The sequence below is a fragment of the Ascaphus truei genome, chromosome 2 (genome assembly GCF_040206685.1).
Source record: "Ascaphus truei isolate aAscTru1 chromosome 2, aAscTru1.hap1, whole genome shotgun sequence".
NCBI lineage: Eukaryota > Metazoa > Chordata > Amphibia > Anura > Ascaphidae > Ascaphus > Ascaphus truei.
Genome location: NC_134484.1, coordinates 409975360 through 409998959, shown reverse-complemented (window position 1 = coordinate 409998959; position 23600 = coordinate 409975360). Strand labels below are relative to the sequence as shown.

The window sequence follows — 23600 nt, the reverse complement described above, 5'->3', positions numbered from 1 at the left end:
GCCTTAAACTTGCCTTGGAAAATCTGGGGCTATCATCAACAAGGCCCAGGTACATGCTGGGTATATGCTGCAACATTTCAGTGACATTTCTGCAGAGACTAATGGCCCATCGGAATAATACAGCAGGGGTCCCTGGCAGTCCCATTCAGTTTGAATGGGACTACCAGGGACCCCCGCTGTTAATCTGATGGGCCATTAGTCTGTCTGCAGAAATGTCAGGGAAATGTTGCAGCATGTACCCAGCTTGTACCCAGCATGTACCCAGCATGTACCCAGCATGTACCCAGCATGTACCCAGGATGTACCTGGGTCTTGTTGGTGATTGCCCCAGATTTGTTTTAGAATACTCGTCGCAGTACAGTATGTCATTTAGAAAAACAGTAGGGGTCAAAGATGTTAGGAGTGATGCAGTTTACTTCCTTGTGTGGGCTCCCATGAAGCATATTTGTGTGATATTAAAAGGTTTATTATTTTACCTACTAAATAGATTACCGCATTATCTAATAGATATACAGTAGTCGTGGCAAAATAATGCATTAGAATCTAAAATAGGAAACAAAATAGCTATACATATAGACCTACAGCACGTGTCACCCAGAGTGGGACATATTTGCATCAAAGGCACTCGGGCAGCTTCAATGACATCTATTGTATGAAATCATTTCTGTTAAAAGTCTCAAATACGAGAAATACCAGCAAAACAAATGTACAAAAATCAGGAAGCCATTATCCTGAACATGAGCAGGGCTCAGATTTCCCAAAGTGCTTTGAGATCAATTTATACTCAATAAAACCTTGATGTAATTCAGCATTAACTTCTGGAGATAGCAGCCGCATAATAGCAGGAGGAAGGAGCAGATCTGCAACACAAACTCCAGTGACCTGGGGCTGATGTAAGTGCTGGTGGTGACCATGAGCAAGCAAGGCGCGCCTGCCCCATTCACACATTGCATGCGATGTATAGCCTTATCTACATCAAATATTAACACGGGAGCCGTCTTGCTTTGAGTGAGGAGGAGCTGGGTGCAATTATCTCAGCTCACAGCTCTATGACAACAGGAAGAAGCGCTGTCATCTGAGGGATGTAACAGCTGTCAAACCCTCTCTTCATTTACTAGAGGGGAGGAGCCAGGCGCATGTTACTGCTGTGCCTCTGCTCTGGCTGCCTTTCAGCCTTTATTCATTCCAGAGTCACACCGAATCGCAGTAACCACTGCTAATCACTCGCTCAATTGGTGAACATTGTTTGCGAGCGGAGAAAGAAAGCCTTGAAGGTAAGTGGAGAGAACACATGTTTTATGCTGCTGCACTTTGGGTGGGTGGGTAGGTGGGGGTAGCAGTGCAGGTCCCTGTGATGGTCCTGCAGTTATCCACCTAGCAGAACACAATGTGCTTTTATTTAACATATATTCCACTCCATCCGAGTCTCCTGTATTTCTTAACCTCTGGAGTGCTGGGGACCAAGACACCGTGCTGTGTTCAGAAGCACATTGTTTTTACAGTACCAGTATGTTTTGTGTGCTCGTTAATTTGGGGCTTGATTTAAAGTTTGGATTCTACAGTAAATTATTTTCTGACACTTTTTTTCCACCTTTAAATACTGTAGATCATAAACATGGCTTCTGATGCGAAGACAATAGAAGCTAATGGGATTGATGCAGCTGCAGTGGCCATCTCGGACCCCAGTGCTAAGAGGTGATTTGCTGTCTATATAGGAAGATATACTGAACTATACTGTATGTGAAGGACTCTTCTGTACTGCTTGCAAGGGAACAACAACACACAAATAATGAAAAGTGTCTGATTTTTTTAGCTCATCTCAGCTTCTTTGATCTGTATCCTCTCGAAACAAACAATCCTAATGTGTAAACTCTTATTGTAATATACAGTAGATTATTTACTTATTCTGTCGATTTCTATGACTGATGTTCACACATACCCTTCATATGCTTGAATCTCTGTATTAACCATGTCTACTGGTGTTAAGAAGCTCAAATGGTCTTTCTAGTACTTTTAAACGTAATGCCAATAACCAATGATTAAATAGACCAAGAAAAGTAAGGCGGAGGTGATACTTTTTATGGCTAATCTGTGGTTTATAAAAAGTTCACGCTTCCAGGACCACCAGGGTGCCATCTTCAGGAGGAGACCTTTGTGGTCCTGAAAGCTTGCACTTTATTTTTAACCACGAGTTGGCTATTAAAAGTATCACTTCTACCTTACTCTTCTTTGTCTCTTTTACAAGCTAACACGGCACCGTCCTCTATTTGTGCCAATGACAGAATATAAATCTTATAACCCATTTATTGACCTAACCTATGAGCTAGATACGCCTGCTTTTATTGTGAGGTGGTTATCTCCTGTAGCATTGGCACTGTGGACGCGCTGTTAACATGACAATGTTGGTGTGTTGGCAGTAGATCATTTACACATACATTTATTTTTGTATTGGGTTGGGCTAGTGTGTGTTGGTACAACACGTTACAGTACTTACTACCTTAAAACGAATAATAAACTATAGTATAAACGTTGGTCCTGAATACAGCTAATATCACTCACTGTAGATGCGCTCTGTTGAAATGTAAAACCTGTTTCTTGATTCGAGATGTGTATGATGTTAGACCAGGTTATGCAATCTTGTACAGGTACGGCACAACATGTTGCAGCAATTACTTCCTTCCAGAATCATGCACTATAACAGTGTTTCCCAACTCCGGTCCTCAGGGAACCCCAACAGGTCAGGACTTAAGGATATCCCTGCTCCAGCACAGGTGGGTCAATCAGCGGCTCAGTCATTTTGACTGAGCCACTTGTGCTGGAGCAGGGATATCCTTAAGACCTGACCTGTTGGGGTTCCCTGAGGACTGGAGTTTGGAAACACTGCACTATAATATAAACCATGTGCCCCAAAACAGCCCGGCAGTTCAATGTATGGGACTCAGAGGCTCCCATAATATGGAGAAGTTTCTTCACAGCATGTTGAATAGGGGCAATAATATGCTGTTTGTCAGTGACCCAGCAGTTTTAAAGTGGTTTACTTGAAGAGAGAAGAATAGCCATCTGTATAGGCTACTTTTATCTATTACTGATACAAGCTCAGTGCTTAATTTCTTTCAGGATATTTACAGAGACAAAGCACGATATTTTGTTAGATATCTGCCCACTTCTGCATCTGGCAAAGAGGGCAAATACGCTTCCGAATTCTGTGCTTTTGTCTCCTTACAGATCCTGCATAGTCATGTTGGGAATTGTGTCAGTGTGATGTGTGTCAGTAACTTACTCTCCGCCCAGGATGTGACTTTACTTTCAGCAGAGTAGTTACCCTTTTTGTTTGTGGATGCTGGTTCCTGCTGCACGCTAAATAACTCAAATGAATGTATTTACACAATATTGTAACAGAAGAGACTATGAGATATAGATCTTGTTTTCAGGTATGTCTTGTATGTCATTGGTATTAACCAATAAGCAGGAGTTTTACGGTGCTGTTAAGGGTGACAGGTCATGGCGGTCATTGAGTCTAGTTGAGATAAGCATAAGGAGTCTATTATATATATATATATATATATATATATATATATATATATATATATATGTATGTATGTATGTATGTATGTATGTATGTATGTATGTGTATATATATATATATATATATATATATATATATATATATATATATATATATACACATACACACACACACACACCTGTGTATATATCTTAACTCCACGCTTCCATCAACATATCCTTGTTAAAAAAAACATTAGCTGTATAGGTGCTCAGTTAAAATACATAAAATAGTGTGTGTGTGTGTGTGTGTGTGTGTGTGTGTGTGTGTGTGTGTGTGTGTGTGTGTGTGTGTGTGTGTGTGTGTGTGTGTGATAGAGAAGGAAAAAGTGCCAATTTGGTGACAAAAATAAAAGCACAGGCCAGTGAACTAAAATTAAATGTACATGCAAGCTATAATGAATGAGCTCTATAACGTAAACTGTGAGTGAGATTATGGGTCACCAATATAAAGGTGCCGGCTATAATCTATGCATTAAAATCTCTACAATCACCGCAAAAAAAAGTCTGTCAAGAGCAAATATTTTTTGTTACATGCATTTCATGGTAATTGTGTGGCTAACCTCAGCTTATTTGAGACATTACTGTAAGGTCCTCTCTTCACAAAGGTATCATCTCTATCCAGTCACTTGTTGGCTCTATTACTCTAGGATGATGATTTCAGACCATACTAGATAGCCATGGTCCAAGAAATGGATCCATCCCATTATCATACATTATTACAGTGAGTTAACTTACTTAGAGATGTGAAGAGATTGGAGTAGAGTCACAAAGAAATGCACTATTTTACATAAAAGAACTTGCGGAAAATTGGGACCATAGAGTTGACCAGTCTGCCCATGGTTATCAATACTGCAGGAGACATGTTTGAACATGCCCTACATAGCCTTCTGTACTCCTGCACTCTCCACAGATAAGCATCTCATTGTGAACACTACACAAGGTTAAATTATGAATTTTCATTACTTTACCCCAATTTTTCACAAATGCAAGAAAGACCGTAAAGTATATGAATAAAAATGAACAATAATGTTTTCATGAGCACCGTTTTTGTAATCATAAAAAATGCAGTAAAAGTTTGATGTCCCAAAAATGTTGCAAACACGTCTGTCTGATTTAAATAGTGCCTGCAATTGTGAGAAAAACGAATCTTATTTTATACATAAAACTTTCAGTGCTACAGTAGCCAACAATACTTTGCATTTCCTGTATGCAGGATCCATAAAGAGACAAATGCACTGCAGGACCCTCCAGCATTAAAGTGGTTAAAATATGAAACTTGAGGAACATCCTTTGAAGAACTACAACTAAAGTGGTTTTTACCTTCTTTTTTTTTAAGAACTTCCATTTTGTAAACCCTCAAGCTCACTAATACGTAGCCCTTTTCACTGCAAACCTATCCCAACATACTGCACCTAAAACTACTGTTCCTGCAGTAGGGAATGTTATTTATTAAACTCATTTCTTTATAAGTAGTATATTATTCAAAATATTAGGCTGGCATCTTTCTATGCCATATATAATTAAACTTATTACAATATAACATCTAATAACCTTTTTGAAAGACAAGATTAAAATCTAGCAAGAACAACAAAAAAAAAACACCCCAGGGCTTCTCAGCACAAAGGTAAAAATTAAAAACCAGTGTTCTCAAATATTTTATTGAGTGAAAATTAAAAAAAAAAAAAGAATTGCAGTGAAGTTAAACAATAACTTTATAATCTAGCAAATACATAAAAAAAACACATAAACATTTTTAAGAGGTTTTGCATTTTTTACTTTATGCCTTTACATTACACTCATGCCATGCACAAATATGCAGCTCTGGGTTATTATTAGAAAGGTGAAGATCTTGTGACACAAATTTTTCAGATAGAAAAGGGAAATAAGGAAAATACAAAAAAAGGGAAAATAGGAAAAATTGATTATCACCTAAAATTGGTGCTAAGTGGTAAAAGTAACTGTGGTGCTGTTACTGAGTATGCAGACATATATTGTAATAAACTCCTTAGATTATGTTGATCAAAAGTGTTAAACACATTTACAATTTATTAAAAAGTTAATAAAACAAAGTTACACAATAAACCTCAAGATTCTCTTTTGTAGCTGTGCAAAATCTATCTGAATAATAGATAATGTCCTTAAGTGGTTCTCCGTTGGTACAAGGAGGCAACATTTGAATTCATATACAGTAGTACAGAACAAAAAAGAAGAAAAGAAAAAAGTTAAAAAATGTATAATTTAACCACAGTGTCTATTTTGACAAATTGACACTTGGCCAGGTTGTTATAATGTTCCAACTATTTCTCTTATTTTCCCTTTTCACATCTCTCTCTCAGTGTGAGGTGGGGAGACTGTGGCTGTGATACATATTTTAACTCTTTTTCTTCACTTGACTAACAAAAATCAAGGCAGATATACAAGAAAAAGAAACTTGGTCAAGAGGAATCCTTTATTAAAAGAGGATATCTGAAAAGTATTGCAATACTATATGAATTCAAATCTTGTGCTTGCATAAAATTATTTACTTTTTGGCTTATACCCTGTTTTGATCATTTTTCCCAGAGTCAGTGAGTGCTGGAACTCTAGTTGATATTTGGATATTGATTTGGGGGGAATTTGCCCCCCCCCCTGTTCCTTGTGCACCCTGCGCATTATTATTGTACTTACTTATTGAGTGCTGTATACCATAGCGACATACCCATACCATTACATACCAACGCTACACATACATATCAGTACATTATAACCACCATTATGGTGTATACCAATATCATATACCCACAATCACAGTATGTACCAGTATCTTTTAACCATAATTCTCATACATACTAGTACATAATAACCACCATTACAGTACATACCCGTACATTATAACCACAATTACGGTACATACCAGTATATTATACCCAGGCTTACTGTACATACTAAAACATTATAACCACAAATACAGTACATTATACCCGCACTTACAGTACATACTAATACATTATGACCACAACTACAGTACATACAGTACATTCTAACCACACTTACAGTACCTAATATACTTTATAACCACTATAGTACATACCGTAAATCATAACCTCACTTACAGTACATACTAATACATTATAAACACAACTACAATACATACAGTACATCATAACCACAATTTCAGTACATACCAGTATGCTATAATCGCAAGTCCAGTGCATACCAGTGCCTTATAACCCCAATACAGTACTATCAGTACATTGTTATGTATGTATGTCTTTATTTATATAGCGCTATTAATGTACATAGCGCTGCACAGTAGTAATACACATGACAATCATATAAATAACAAATAACTACAAATAACACATCATGGGAATAAATGCTTCAGACATAAAAGTAACATTGTGGAAGAGGAGTCCCTGCTCCGAAGAGCTTACAATCTAATTGGTAGGGAGAACATACAGAGACAGTAGGAGGGCATTCTGGTAAGTGCATCTGAAGGGAGCCAAGATTTATGTATCTTGTGTATAGTATTAGCCACAGTGCTACTCATATGCTTCTTTAAGCAAGTGTGTCTTAAGGTGGGTCTTAAAGGTGGATAGAGAGGGTGCTAGTCGGATATTGAGGGGAAGGGCATTCCAGAGGTGTGGGGCAGTCAGTGAGAAAGGTTTAAGGCAGGAGAGGGCTTCAGATACAAAGGGGGTAGAGAGAAGACATACTTGTGCAGAACGCAAGAGTTGGGATGGTGCATAGCGAGAAATTAGGGCTGAGATGTAAGGAGGGGCAGAAGAGTGTAAAGCTTTAAAAGTGAGGAGGAGAATTGAGTGTGAGATACGGGATTTGATGGAAGCCAGGAGAGGGATTTCAGCAGAGGAGACACTGAGACACTGAGTGATTCTGGCAGATGCGTTGAGGTTAGATTGTAAGGGAGACAGGTGAGAGACAGGAAGGCCGGACAGCAGGAGGTTACAGTAATCAAGACAGGCGAGAATGAGGGCCTGAGTCAAAGTTTTGGCAGTCGAGCAACAGAGGAAAGGGGGTATCTTTGTAATATTGCAAAGGAAAAAGCGACAGGTTTTAGGTACGTTTTGAATGTGAGGGGAGAATGTGAGAGAGGAGTCAAGTGTGACCCCTAGGCAGCGTGCTTGGGCTACTGGGTGAATGATGGTAATTCCAACAGTAATGTGGAAGGAGGGAATAGGGCCAGGTTTGGGAAGAAGTATAAGGAGCACTATTACCGTACCTCCTGTACCTTATAACCCTACTTACGGCCCATACTCGTAAATTATACTCTCAATTATGATCCCATACCTGTATATTTCTCACAGAACATTAAACCTTAGTGCCCTAAACCCCCAACCCCAAAAGTGGAACCTTATAACCTTCTGAAGCTGGCAGCAAGCCCAGTATTGAGGAGGAGAGGGGGCGTGCGTAGGCATCGTATGCTTGTCCATACTTTGGTGGCCCGCCACGCGTTGCAAGCCGCCCTGTGCCACCTGCGCGTGCGTGCTATGCCCCGAGATGATGCCGCGAGCGACGGAGGAAGAAGCGTGCCACATGAGTGAATAGGGACGGGAGAAGAGGGGAGGGGACCGCTTGTTGGTAATGTGCCGTGTTGCTGTGCTGCCTGTGCGCGCTGGGAAGAAGCGTGTCATAGGCGTGGGAAGAAGGGGGGAGGAGGTGAAGGGGAACAGTTGCCGAAATGTGCAGAGTTGTCCCGTGAAATTAGGAAAGGGTGCCTTCCAATGTAGGAAGGGAAGTGGCGGTGCACTTTTCACTTGTCCCGTGAAATTGTACCACGAAAAGAGACGCGACCCGGCCACGCGTCCGCCCTCAGCTCCCTCCCCCTGGTACAGCCCTCGCCACGAATGCCCCAGCCCCAACCCGCCCAGGTCTGGTGGTAATGCACTGAGCTCGGCAACTGGGGATGAGTGCCTCATTCCAATAAAAACAAAAAACTTACCGAATTCAGGGGGAGAGTAAATTTGCTACAGCGGGGAGCAGAATGAACGCTCCAGCTCCCAGATTTTAAGGCCTCTTCCTAGCCCCTCCCCAGGCCGCAATAGCGGCCCCGAGACCCCAGTGAGGTGAGGGGCGGTTATGCCCCCTGGTTGTGGCCATCCCTCGCCTAATTGGCTAGACGGATTGCTTTCTTGGGCAGCATTTTCAGGAATTAATCACCGTTTTTGGTGTGCATACACATATATATTATTTTCCATTGTATTCACATATACTTATTTGTGTACAGCACCACATGATTCACTTAATGTTGATAGCGCCTCTCTTTTTCACTAGGTTATTATTAGTATATTCTGCTGGTAGCAAGGCATTGAAAACATGTTTTTCCTACAAATTGTTGAGAAAAGAATTGCTTGCTTCCTTTTTTGCAATGTTGCATAAATAGTATTCTTTGATCACCTGCAAACTTGGTCTTATCATAAATTACAGCTTTTACTGTTATGCTGAATCCACAGGATTCCGGGCATTGCAGCGGAAAAGCTAGGAATTCCCACAGAGATCTTGTATATTATCTGACTTCAAAATCATTCCAGGAGTTTGGATAATACTGACTGTCACGTACACACATACACCCACCAAACTGGCTGCCCAGTTTTCTCTCACCCCCAGCAGGGCACTACAATGACCAAGCACCCCCACAAAAATACTCAATTATGCTGTTACCAGCAAAATTAATTTAAGGGCTTACACCTTAAGGGTCGTCGGACACTTTGTTCCCAGGAAAATACAACAGTTTAATAAAAATCCCAATTTAACATAACAAGGTGGTAAGAGATGTCCGTATTAGGTAGTCAATTCAAGGGTACACCGGTTCAATTAAAAGCTCAAAGATAATACTACAGTACATTTTAAATTGAATATAATGACAATTCTGCCATTGCAGATGACATAATTATATACAGGAAAATAAGAGCAGCATTTTTTGTTTAAGTTCAAACATTTTATTCACTTTTTTAATGTTCTTTGATTACAACACATTGTAGATAGTTCACATACAGTATTTGTACATGTTCCTTTCTTAACCACCTTTAATTTCTCCCAAAATATTACTATTACAGTCAACGTTGTCAAATATTTTCTGTAGTTTCTAATATACTGTACTATTCCCACCAATTCTGCCACCCTTCTACTCCTTCCGATTCGCAGCGTCAAATGTCACCGCGGACGTCACCGACGTGACGTCTCACGGTGTCTCGTTGCCATGGTAACGTGAGGTCATTTGACGCCGTGCCGTCACGTTGCCATGGCAACGAGATGCCACGTGACACCACGTTGGTGGCCTCTGCGGCGTCATTTCATGCTGCGAATCCGGAGAAGGGCGGCAGAAAGGAGGCGGCCGGCATATATAAGTCACTTCTCATTAGGTCAAATAGACCTGAGAGCGCAGCAAATGTATATGGGGCAGACATATTTGTCGCCCCAAAAATGTTGCCGCCATGGGCCTGGGCCTAATGGGAAATCTGCCACTGCTAGTGATTATTATTATGCACTTAAGGGACAGAGAGTTGCTCCGATCTACTGCAGCAGCATCCCTGCTCCCTCTGCCCTGAGAAAAGATGGAGAGCAGACTGCTGTGGTGGCCAGAATTTGGGGGTGAAGTCCCCAAGGGTAGCATGAGACTGTCTGTTACTCACCAATACCTTAATATAGCTCAACCCCGTTATAGCGCGATCCGCTAGAACGCGAATCCGCTTATAACACGGTCAGAGCATGGCTCCCGAATTTAATTAATTTTTAATTATACCATATCATACAGGAATAGAACCCAGGACCTTTCATAAGCTACCACTACACCACAGGGACTGTGTGATGTCACAGACATCTAGAAATAAACTTAAGAGTTAACAGAGTACACTCTCCTTACAGAGGAGTCACACCCAGCCTATAGTGTAGAGGTAAGAGGTAAGGCATTGGTATCAGTATCAGTGGAAGGTCCTGAGTTCAATCCCTGCATGTGTCTTATACAAAATGTACTAATGTTCAATTTGTGTATGTGTCCGTTTGTCAATAAAGCATTTAATTGAATGTTTAAAAAAAACAATGGTGCACACGAAGGCTGCAGGGAGGAGAGCACGTGGACAGCTGCGGAGCAGAGGAGAGCGAGCACGTGGACAGCTGCGGAGCAGAGAGGAGAGCGAGCACGTGGACAGCTGCGGAGCAGAGAGGAGAGCGAGCACGTGGACAGCTGCGGAGCAGAGAGGAGAGCGAGCACGTGGGCTTCTATGAAGTGAGGAGAGATGTGCCGTAAGGTCCTCGCGCGCGGAAAAATGGAGGTTTAAAAAAAAAATGACTGCCGGTGACATTTTGACGCAATCCCAGTTATAACGCAGTCTAGGGTCTGTGGACCCCAAGGACCACGTTCTAACGGGGTTCAGCTGTTCTTAAATCTCATGAGCGGAGTATCAGATTGAACCAATAAAAACAGCATCTGAAAGGCCAAGAAGAGGTCTGTTAATCAGTAATAATAATAAATAATGCACAAAATTAATACAATGCAAAAATAAGGGCACTCAGCACAGACTGCTTCTTTAAAGCACAAGCAGCCAGATACAGTACATAGAGCTGATTTACAAAACTGCCGTCCTCAGTCTTATTTGAAAACAAAGAGTTTCCTTATTTATTTTATTAATTGTAACTTAAATAACACACTGACCAACACTTACTGCAAGAGCAATGTAATTTACCTTTGGCTGGTTGCCATACTGCATGTTCACGTACGGCACACCTGTGCACACGTGACTTGTATATGTGACAAGGGTTAATACACACGTTAGCTAGTTAACTCACTTTTCACTTCAGCAGGGTCTCTCAAATGAGTAATATCCCCCCTGAATCCATCACTGTGTGTATATATACAAAGTATTAAAAATGAACATTTTATTTATGATTGTGTTAATATGTCCAATTACATTTGAGCCCCTGAAATGAGGGGACTGTGTATGAAAATGGTTGCAATTCCTAAACGTTTCATACGATATTTTTGTTCAACCCCTTGAATTAAAGCTGAAAGTCTGCACTTCTATTGCATCTCGGTGAACCCTGTATATATACAGTTAGGTCCGGAAATAATTGGACACTGACACATTTTTCATAATTTTGGCTCTGTACGCCACCGCAATGGATTTGAAATGAAACAACCGAGATGCAATAGAAGTGCAGATTTTCAGCTTTAATTCAAGGGGTTGAAGAAAAATATCGTATGAAACGTTAAAAAATTGCAACCGTTCATTTTTAATACTTTGTCGAGAATCCTTTGCAGGCAATGACTGCCTGAAGTCTGGAACGCATGGACATCACCAAACGCTGGGTTTCCTCCTTTGTGATGCTTTGCCAGGCCTTTACTGCAGCTGTCTTCAGTTGTTGTTTGTTTGTGGGTCTTTCTGCCTTAAGTTTTGTCTTCAGCAAGTGAAATGCATGCTCGATCGGGTTGAGATCACGTGATTGACTCGGCCATTGCAGAATATTCCACTTCTTTGCCTTAAAAAAACTCCTGGGTTGCTTTTGCAGTATGTTTTGGGTCATTGTCCATCTGTAAAGTGAAGCGTCGTCCAATCAACTTCGCTGAATTTGACTGAATCTGAGCAGACAATATATCCCTATACACTTCAGAATTAATCTGGCTGCTTCTGTCTTCAATCACATCATCAATAAACACTAGTGACCCAGTGCCATTGTAAGCCATGCATGCCCATGCCATCACACTGCCTCCACCGTGTTTTACAGATGATGTGGTATGCTTCAGATCATGAGCCGTTCCAAGCCTTCTCCATACTGTTTTCTTCCCATCATTCTGGTACAGGTTGATCTTAGTTTCATCTGTCCAAAGAATGCTGTTCCAGAACTGGGCTTGCTATTTTAGATATTGTTTGGCAAAGTCTAATATGGCCTTTCTATTCTTGAGGCTTATGAATGGTTTGCACCTTGTGGTGAACCCTCTGTATTTGCGCTCGTGAAGTCTTCTCTTTATGGTAGACTTGGATAATGATATGTGCACAGGATATGTTACTAAATAAACGCTTAGATCAAATATACCAAATAACACTCTATGATAAGTGCAAGTGAAAAAGTATAAATAGTAATATAATAATCAAGATGATACTTCGCTGCTCAAATCCTTAGAGGATTGGATTCCCTCAATCCCACACGTACAGCAGTCCAGGAAAAATGGGGAGCGCAGGTGTACGCAAAATAAAAAACATACAAAATATAGTGTAATATATTCTTACACATGTTCACAGTGAACATAGGGTGAGTCTTGAATTCTATGCAGTGCGTACTCACAAATTTCCAACCAATAATAGGCGTGTCCCAATACAATTGGTAGTGTGCTCTCTTTTGGTCTCTGTCTCAACCTATAATGCACTTCTGGAGTCGGGTCACCTTCCTTAGGTAAGTAGACAAATACAACATAGTGTATACTGATAAAAAATGTTTATCACTCACACAAAAGTGAAAATACACTCACATGGCTAAAAAGGTTTTAATGCCTTAAGAACAAACAAATGGTGCTGCGGCTGATCAGGATCAGTGGGCGTTCTCTCTGCCCTCTGCACCGTCCTCACCGCTCCTCCCCGTCCCACACTATAGCAGAGTGCTCCGGTCTGGTCTTGGGCAGGGTTGTGGATTACGTCACGTCTGACGCGCTTCTCGTCACTTTACGCGTTTCACCGGGCGTGACCTTTTACCTGCTTAATTAATGATGAAATAATGAAGGAATAGCCCACACCTGTCCGTGAAACAGCTTTTGAGTCAATTGTCCAATTACTTTTGGTCCCTTGAAAAAGAGGGGGCTACATATTAAAGAGATGTAATTCCTAAACCCTTCCTCCAATTTGGATGTGAATACCCTCAAATTAAAACTGATAGACTGCACTTCAAGCCCATATTCATTATTTAACTGTAACTTGAATTTACTTTGGTACACAGATGAAAAATCAAAACATGTATCAGTGTCCAATTATTTCCGGACCTAACTGTGTTTGTGTATATATATGTATATATATACAGTATATATACAGTATATATATATATATATATATATATATATATATATATATATGTATATATATATATATGTATATATATATATATATATATATATATGTATATATATATATATATATACCACACTAAGTGACACAAACCCTCCACAGTAAAGCATATACCAAAGGGAAATATTACTGTGTGCTCATTTGCATGTCTCTTGACAGGTCTGCAATCCTGCCTTTCACCATTATCACCCAGCATACTGTACAATGCTTCCACTGCAGCAAGAGATTCTGGGAAATGGCATGCAAATGAGCCACCTTTTGCTTCAAATCCATATGACATGGACCCCTATAAGCGTATGCCTGCTGCATTGCACAGCTTAAAAGCACAGCCTGGGTTAAGAAGCATAGCTAGTAAGCCTACCCACAGACAGCTGTTTCGACCTATAGGGTCTCATCAGTGTGAGGCTAGTTATACTGGCTTTGCAATTTGAAGCAGCGTGGGAAAGGTTTCACCACACTTAGTTAAGTTATGGTGGGTAAAACAAGTGACAAAAACCCTCCACAGTAAAGCATATAACAAAGGGAAATCTTACTGTGTGCTCATTTTCATGTCTTAGACAGGTCTGCAACACACACACACACACACACACACACACACACACACACACACACACACACACACACACACACACACACACACACACACACACACACATATATATATTTTTTTTTTATATATATATACACTGTATATATATATATATATGTCCCACGCAGCGGGGCCTCCAACACAACTCCCCTCACCTTATCCAGGAAGCGGTCTGCGGTGAATCTCCAGCCGGAGGGTTCCACTTCTGTGCTGCCACGTGCAGCTCTTGTCCAAGGCCGTCGGCAGAGTTCTGGCCTAGTCCATGGGCTTTCTGGCTCCCTGGATGCGTCTGTCCTCTCTCCTGGCTCCTGCAAGACTGCCTCGTGTTTCCGGCCCCGCAGAGGATATCAGGAGTTTCTCTAATGGCCGCTTGCTCCTGATTCATTAAAACGGCCAATGTGACACACCCAAGGCTTCTGGGAAATGTAGTCCCGAAATACCAAGATAGCCACCACCACTCTTCCCGATCGCGCGGAGCTCTGCCAGCTAAACAGCTGATCAGCCCCCTGCACTGGAGGCAAGGTAGGGCACCCTGCTACATATATTTTGTATTTTCATTATTTATTTATTTTCGTTAAGCTCTGTGCAACACACAAGTTAAACTGCCAGGATGTTTATGCTTTTTTTAAGCATAAGCAGACTCCATGTCCTTTAACTGCGTAAGCATTTGGCAAACACTAAGATGATACAGTAGCAGTAAGTCACTGCATAACTATTCCACTAGACAATTCCTGGAAGGAAGGAAAAATCTTTGCACTTGTTATAAATATTGTATTAAATATATTACTATTAATCCTACTTACCCATGACTTCCATATATGTTTTTTTTTTTCTTTGAATCCAATGCTTTTCTTTGCAATGGCTTTGCCCTAGTTTGGAAGTTGGACGACTTTACTTCATAAACTCCATAGTGTCAAAGGTCACAGGACTTTATTAAAGTAGAACAACATATATTATTAGATATAACTGTGTTTTATATACAGTATAGATACATACATAACATATTTTGAAAGATTGTAGTAGAAAAACATAATAATGAGCCAGACATAATATTAAAACTATACCTCATGCATTCCATAAGGAGAAGCTTATAACCCTTATTCTGTAAGGTGTCATAAGCGCAGGTGACGTGATATCTCATGAAAAGCTCCAATGACTTTAATGGGGCTGATCACACCTTACAGAATAAGGGCCTATGTCTGCAATAAAATGACCACAGTTCCAAACCAAACCTCTGTTTCAAATATTTACTTAGAAATAATGCGTTCTTCAGTATTAGGTGATACCTTTTTTATTTGGACTAACAATTTATGTCATACTGAGCCACTAATTGAGCCAGCTGTGCTGAAGTAGGGATATCCTAAAAACCTGGCCTGTTTGCGGCCCTCGAGGGCTGGAGTTGTGCAGGCCTGGTATAGAGTGTCTGTGCATATTCATTCTGCCTTGAAGTTTTTGGCTGGTTTCCCTAATGTACTTAGAAATAAATATATTTTTTTACAATATGCATTGATTGGGGGCAAAAGAGACACAACATACAGTAATTGCCATTAACAGTGACATGAACAATAACTATCTTGAGTTATTACGCTACAAATTGAGGGTGGTTCATGTCTGATAATCATCACAGCTCTCCACCTAAAATGGGCAGCATAGGCATGAGCATCTACTTAAATAATGTTCCTGTCCGTACAATCTGCCCAAATTACTAGCCAATCAGCCTTAAACTAATACTACACTGGAGAACCCTACCACATATAACCATCAGTGACAGGTAGCCCCTCAGTTTTTCCATGTCTTCATTATTGTTACTGGAGTTTCTCAAGGATTTACATAGTTGAACAAACATAATGACACAATAATGCAAATAATACAGTAGTAATAATAATGACTGTGTGGGTTCTAAAGGTTTAACGTGCAGGTAAAAGTAAGATAACAATACAAGATGTCTAATGGGAGATGATGTCAGTGCTGTAGCGAACCAGAACAGTGCTGGCTACTATAGAACTTAAATGGTTAAAAGATTTCATATACTAATTTTAAATGAAGAAATAGCCTCACACGGAGTGGAGTCCTGACGAAGGGTGGTTAATTTAAAAAAAAAGTATAATTAGCTTGTATAACAGATGATGAATTTCTATTCTGTCCAATATTTGATTAAACTTAGACACATTTAGATTTTTATCCTAAATCAACGTACGTATCAAAGTACAATTTGAAGGATTAGAAACAAAATTAAAATGAAAACCTTATATAAATGAGGGAATCTTCTCCCTTTCCTGTTTCCATTCAAAATCAAAGCTTTGTAGTGCAAAAATAGGGACTTCATTTATTTTGTAAGCTCATACACAACATATACGATGTTGGGCTCTATGTACTAAGTGTCATAAATTACATTTTTGGTGTAAAATTCACTCATGAAAAACAAAAAGTATATTGTGTGTGTGTGCAGCTATGTACTAACGTTTTTGTCAATGTGTGCGGTAAGCAAAATGTTATTAGGTGGAGCAGTGATGCCCATGATGCCCGTACTGTATATACTAAAATTATTTTTGTGCCAAGAAATTAGTAAAAACTGTCTCTTTGTTTCTCTGTTTCTCTGTTTCTCTGTTTCTCTGTTTCTCTCTCTCTCTCTCTCTCTCTCTCTCTCTCTCTCTCTCTCTGTCTCTGTCTCTGTCTCTGTCTCTGTCTCTGTCTCTGTCTCTGTCTCTGTCTCTGTCTCTGTCTCTGTCTCTGTCTCTGTCTCTGTCTCTGTCTCTGTCTCTGTCTGTCTCTGTCTGTCTCTCTCTCTGTTTCTCTATCTGTCTCTCTGTTTCTCTATCTGTCTCTCTGTTTCTCTATCTGTCTCTGTTTCTCTATCTGTCTCTCTGTTTCTCTATCTGTCTCTTTCTCTCTCTGTTTGTCTCTCTTTCTCTCTCTGTTTGTCTCTCTTTCTCTTTCTGTTTGTCTCTCTTTATCTCTCTGTTTGTCTCTCTTTCTCTCTCTGTTTGTCTCTCTTTCTCTCTCTGTTTCTCTCTCTGTCTGTCTCTGTCTCTCTCTATCTCTCTTTCTCTCTCTCTCCTGTTTCATACCAAGCCACAAATAAACTCCACATGATCGGTGAAGTTGAATGTTGGTGAATAATTCGCACATCTCTGCTTACCGGTTCCTTCTTCAATATACTGTTGACTCATCATATTCCCTTAAAGGTGCAGTGTACCCATTGCTCACCACCACATTTTTTTCATGAATGGTAAGCAGGGGGTCCCAGGAGTTGAACCCTGTTATTTCAGGTCTTGAGAGCCTGTAAAGGTAGTGCCGGTACTGTCATCTACAGGGGAAACAAAATGGCTGTTTAACTCTCTTGGAGGGGGGCTTAAATAAAATAAATTAATCAGAGGGCACTGCTCCTTCAGCTTATTTTTTGTCTATTGCAAGTTATCACAAACTACAACAAATCTACATTTAACCAGGATTAATACAACTACTAGAACTTTGAACAAGAACACATACCGATAATTTTTCATCTTGGTGTGATATTAAATATCAGTGGGATATAGTGGATGAAGCACACCAATAAGAGATCAAAAGAAGAGCTTAGCACAGTGTTTTTCAACAGGGTTCTACTGGCATCCCTAAAGAGTTCCCTGCAATGTTCAGGTAATTTGAAAATTGGACCAAATACAGAAGAATTTACAATGCATCTGATCACAGACGCGCTATTAGAGGGGCATGAGGTTCCTTACAATGCATCTGATCTCATTCATGATATTAGAGAGGATTAGGGTTCCTTACAATGCATTTGATCTCAGACGTGCTATTACAGAGGGTTGCAGTTACTTACAATGCATCTGATCTCATACATGATATCAGAGAGGATTGCGGTTCCTTACAATGCATCTGATCTCAGATACGCTACCAGAGAGGGTTGGGGTTCCTTACAATACATCTGATCTCAGGCACAATATTTGAGAGTATTGGGGTTCCTTACAATTAATCTGATCTCAGACGCGCTATTAGGGAGGGGTTGGGTTCCTTACAATAGATCTAATCTAAGGTGCTATTACAGAGGATTGGGGTTCCTTACAATGTATCTGATCTCAGACACGCTACCAGAGAGGGTTGGGGTTCCTTACAGTGCATCTGATCTCAGACCGCTGTTGGAGAGGGTTGCCGTTCCTTACAATGAATCTGATCTCAGACGTGCTATCAGAGAAGGTTGGGGGTTCTGCAGAAATGTACAATATAACTATAGGGGGTCCTTAACCAAAAAAGGTTGAAAACCACTGTCTTAGAAGGTAGTATCTGTAGGTAAGCATTGGACTGTGTCATTAAGTCCAACTACAAGAATATCAATGAGTACTATAATGCTAGGTAATCCAGGAACACCAACAGGAATATGAAAAATGGCTATATATATATATATATATATATATATATATATATATATATATATATATATATATATATATATATAATCCATAAAGATGTAAGTAAGCATCATGCGTTATCACAGTCGGCAAAGAATCCTGTTTCTTATTAATAGAACTAACGGAACTGTTGCATTATTGTTTACCTTTAACTTTTCCTTTGCAGAGAAAAGACCGGATTCTTTTCTAGAAAAAAGAAAAAAGAAAAACCACCGAAACCAAACCGGGTCAGCACTTTTGCTATGGTAAGACACAATATGTCCTTTTAACGGTTTACACTGCAACATTGTAAGCAATTCAAATAATAGATATGCATAAACTTATATATCATTATTTAAATTAAATGATCAAAATAGCAATTAGAATATCACTAATGTTTTCATCTTAAACAAACAAAACCTGGGAAACAGATAATTTTATTATAAGTATTATTATAATATCCACAACAGCACTGCATTAATAGAATATTTGCATCTTGAAAGGCAGAACTAATATTAGACAGTGCTTTTCCTTAATTTATGAAATCATTTGCTTAATTTGTGCAATAATAGAGATTTGTTGGGTGTGGATATGATCCATACTATAAGTATTTGTTATTACCCAATCATTTGGATGATTGGGGTTCCTGAGGGTACAATGAATCTGATCTCAGACGCGCTATTAGAGAGGATTGGGGTTCCTTACAATGCATCTTATCACAGACGCGCTATTAGAGAGAGTCGGGGTTCCTTACAATGCATCTTATCACAGACGCGCTATTAGAGAGGGTTGGGGTTCCTTACAATGCATCTTATCACAGACGCGCTATTAGAGAGAGTCGGGGTTCCTTACAATGCATCTTATCACAGACGCGCTATTAGAGAGGGATGCAGCTCCTTACAATGCACCTGATCTCAGATGCGCTATTAGAGAGGGTTGGGGTTCCTTACAATGCATCTGATCACAGACGCGCTATTAGAGAGGGTTGGGGTTCCTTACAATGCATCTGATCTCAGACGTGCTATTAGAGAGGGTTGGGGTTCCTTACAATGCATCTGATCTCAGACGCGCTATTAGAGAGGGTTGGGGTTCCTTACAATGCATCTGATCTCAGACGTGCTATTAGAGAGGGTTGGGGTTCCTTACAATGCATCTGATCTCAGACGCGCTATTAGAGAGGGTTGGGGTTCCTTACAATGCATCTGATCCTAGACGCATTATTAGAGAGGGTTGGGGTTCCTTACAGTGGACCTGGTCACAGACGCGCTATTAAAGAGAGGGTTGGGGCTCCGCAGAATTTCACAATCTACTGTAATTATAGGTTCCTTAACAAAAAAAGGTCAATAAACACTAATCTCGAAAAAGGTCACACATGGTAGCTGCACTTTACTTAAAGGTGCAATTCCCATTTCTGTGGGGAAAAAACTGAAAACAATGTAAACAAATGTAATTATACTTGAGGCAAAAAGGTGATTTTTTTTAAAAAAAATTGGAAATTGAAAAGAATTTCATTTGCATCAAGTCTCTGAATCTCAGCCAAGTGTTCCGGTGAAGGCCCAATAAACTTAAGTAAAGAGAAGAGACGGGGCTGTTCCTACGTAAGCACATGTTCAGCACATGGCGGCGTCACGCTCAAAGGGCCGCTAGAGGAAATCCAACCCCACTGATGTCTCCAATGACTGTTTACCAACTAGCTTTAAAATAGTATTTCAACCAAAAAGAAAGCCTAATATCAGAACAGATGCTCGGGAGATTCCCTTGTCTTCCTTCCCTCCCCTCCTCCTGTATTACCCTTTCCTATCCCCTCCCCCCCCTTCTCTCTTCTTCTGTTATTTTTCCCCTCTTTCAAGTGATAAAGAATTTAAAGACTTTGAAGGTTGCAATCTCCTGATTGGAAGTCCAGAAATATCTAAATGATCTAAAACTAATATAGAGTTTGTGTTAGCTTTAACAAAATATCTGAAGTCCTTAGGTCTAGAATATGTGTTTAAATACCAAGAAAGAAAGTACTGTTGTTTAAAGATATATATGTACATTGTTTCTTTCAGTTTCAAAGTCGTGATGTGATACCATAAAAATAATACAAGTATTTGAAATAAAAAAATAAAAAAATCCTCTCCTGACAGATTTAAGAGTTCCAATATGATCTTTGCATTGACAGATATGATTTATGTTGTAATAAAATGATATAATGTCCAGCCTGCATTTCCTGTACCATGCTGTATGTATAAATCCATGGAACTGTATGTACACTTGAACCACGTTTGAATAAAACTAGAGAGAAAAAAGAAAGAAAATAATATTTACAAATACTTATAGGTGAAAAAGTTAAATTAAAGAAGAGCTCTACTACCATTATAAATAATTTAACCAAATCATTAAACCAAAAATAATTAAAAAAATATATATCAGTGGCGGTGCACCCAATGAGCAAAGAATAATGTAAACAAAAAGGAGAACAATGCAGCCACCAAAAGACGGGTGCTGCAGAAACTCATAATAGGAGCACTCAAAAAATGAACATGGCAATTGACTGGTCTGAATATTTATTGTGTGGTCAAAAGATGTTTATAGAAGTGAATAGACAATACTTATAGGTGTCTGATTTTTTTGTACATAAGCAGTCAGTAATCTATGTTTATCTCTCTAACCATGTCACTGTTATTGGGTTGTTCGAATGACTGCATGTTTAGTTGTTAAATCAGCATTAGTCGTCCCCCGAACTCTAGCAAATGTACGTATTATTTTTCAGTTTCGGTATGCTGATTCCATGGACAGGTTTTTGATGATCTTTGGAACCATATTGGCGGTAGCCCATGGAGCAGGACTACCACTTATGATGATTGTGTTTGGAGAAATGACTGACCTCTTTGTTACTTCTGGGAAAAATGAATGTAAGTCCCCTTCCTAACATTGTGAATAATTGGGGATACGTCAAATAATTTTAGGAACATACCCCACTGTTTCTTAAACCATTGGGTGACTTGCAATGAGCTGTAATTCAGCATTTTAAATGAAATATGTTTGTTTTTCTGATAACAAATGATTGATATAAGACTGTATATATGTTTCATGTGTTTAATATGTTATATTCTTATTTTTAGCGTTAACAATAGAAGGTCTACAAAATGCATCAGTGTTACTACAGGAGAAAATGACAACGTAAGTAAAAGTGGCACTTTCCCTTGGTGTATCACAGTAATAGGTATAGTAAATGCCCTGTCTTTCTGTAATATGTCTTCCCTATTTGCCTTATGTGCAATATATGACCAATCGTAGTATCATTGCTATCTTATTTTTGTGTCAATAACTTATTACAGCTTATTACAATACCTGAAGAAGTTAATTGTATTTACATAATGTTTTTATTGTATTTTCTAATTTAGTTCTGGACATATTTAAATGAATTACAGGCTAGTAAAAATTGTGTCGTTGATTTGAAAGAGAAACTTATTTTACTATATATTTTTGGGTAATTTTGGTCACTACTTGGAGTTGCTTATATGAATAACCTATTGATTGGCTTAGGTTGACTAAATACTATTTTAGTATCGTACTTTCAGACTGTGAAAGTAGAAGGTTATGATGGGCGAGAATACAGAGCAGGCAGAAGCAACAGTACTGTAGTAATAAGAGCAATAAAGCATGAAGAAAGGAGCAAGGAACAAAAGAAGATTGAATTAAAAATTAACTTGCAGCTCAAGGTATAAAAAGGTGAAAAAAGTTGTGGGCAGTGCAGGAAATCAATTTTCCTTTCAATTGTAAAAGCTGTATGTGAGTAGGTTTACTAGCTCTGCACTTCTTTAACCCAGGCTGGGCTGAAAAAGCTGTGGAATACAGCAGATGTAAACGTATCCATGTTAAAATGGATAAGAAGTAAACAGTGACTCACTGTGTGTGCTAATTTGCATGTCATTACCCAGAATCCCTGGCTGCAGTGAAAGCATTGTATGCTAAGAAGTCGAAGAATAGGGATAGTGGTACACCGCTGTTTATATAAAATGAATGCATGTTTCCCTCACTGGTGCTCACCCTCCGTCACTCCCGGCGTCTCAAAGCTGGATCCAGAAAAATGTGAATATTTTGCAAAGGAGTAAGACCACAGGAAACTTGTATGTAAGCAAACGTAATCTGTATTTGTAACATTAGAGCAGGCATAAGCATAACCCTTCAGGACCAGTTGTCCTTTCCTCAGACCATACACCTTAATAAACAGTGAAGAAAAGCACACACACATAATATATATATAATATGTGTAGGGGTATTATTACTCACCAATCCCCACAAACTGTGATTATTGCAGGGCAGCAACTGCAGCCTCCACACTTCCTGGTTGACGTCTGACGTCATCACGCACTGCAGCGTCGGCCGACGCACGTGACGCAGTGATGCGATGATGTCACGTTGCCAGGCAACTAAAAATTACAAAAACAAAAGGCAGATACACGGACACTAGAGCAGTTTTACATAGTGCAAGGGGAAGCCTCATAGTGTTAACCCTTTTGGCTGGGTATGAAGGGCTTAAAGGCACAGGATGACATACAATATATTAGTATTAAAAGGATATATCATGTTTCACATGACTAATATTAATAAGGAGACCAGAAGGACAAAGGCAGGCCTTCCAATCTTCTTATTCTCAGGTATTGTCTGCCAGGATGGGAGAGTGGATGCTGAAAAGGAATAAGTGATTTTTGGTTAAATACTGAAATTGTAGAATACCATGCTAAGAGGTAATGGGGAAAGGCAGGTTTGTGGACCTTAGGTGAATAATTAGTGCAGATAGCGCCAGTGACAAAACATAAAATAAATGTACAATTAATGTAAACAATATTAAATTAGAGTCTAATGACTTGAGTTCCAGATGCAGCCTAAAATGTCCGTCTGGCTGTCAACCAGTTGGAAAATGTACTAAAAAAACAGACCTCTAAGGCGCCTAGATGCCTTTGAATCTGGATCTATTCAAATGTGGTTCTTCCTGTATCCACTCCAATCCTGATGGTATCTTTAAAT

The 23600-nt window shown here is 39.5% G+C and overlaps 1 protein-coding gene across 3 annotated transcripts in view; it reads left to right on the top strand.

Annotated features, from left to right (window-relative positions):
- Positions 1–1164: 1164 nt before the first annotated feature.
- ABCB1 (ATP binding cassette subfamily B member 1) overlaps positions 1165–23600 on the top strand; it is a 72989-nt gene continuing 50553 nt past the window's right edge. For 2 of the 3 annotated variants that reach the window (XM_075587441.1, XM_075587442.1), the window contains exons 1-5: positions 1166–1274; positions 1607–1695; positions 18775–18853; positions 21340–21481; positions 21692–21749. In XM_075587441.1, coding sequence (XP_075443556.1) covers positions 1616–1695; positions 18775–18853; positions 21340–21481; positions 21692–21749 — 359 coding nt within the window. In that variant the 5' untranslated portion in view covers positions 1166–1274; positions 1607–1615. Of the gene's footprint in view, positions 1275–1606; positions 1696–18774; positions 18854–21339; positions 21482–21691; positions 21750–23600 lie in introns of all 3 variants that reach the window. The other variant, XM_075587443.1, reaches the window with a different exon arrangement.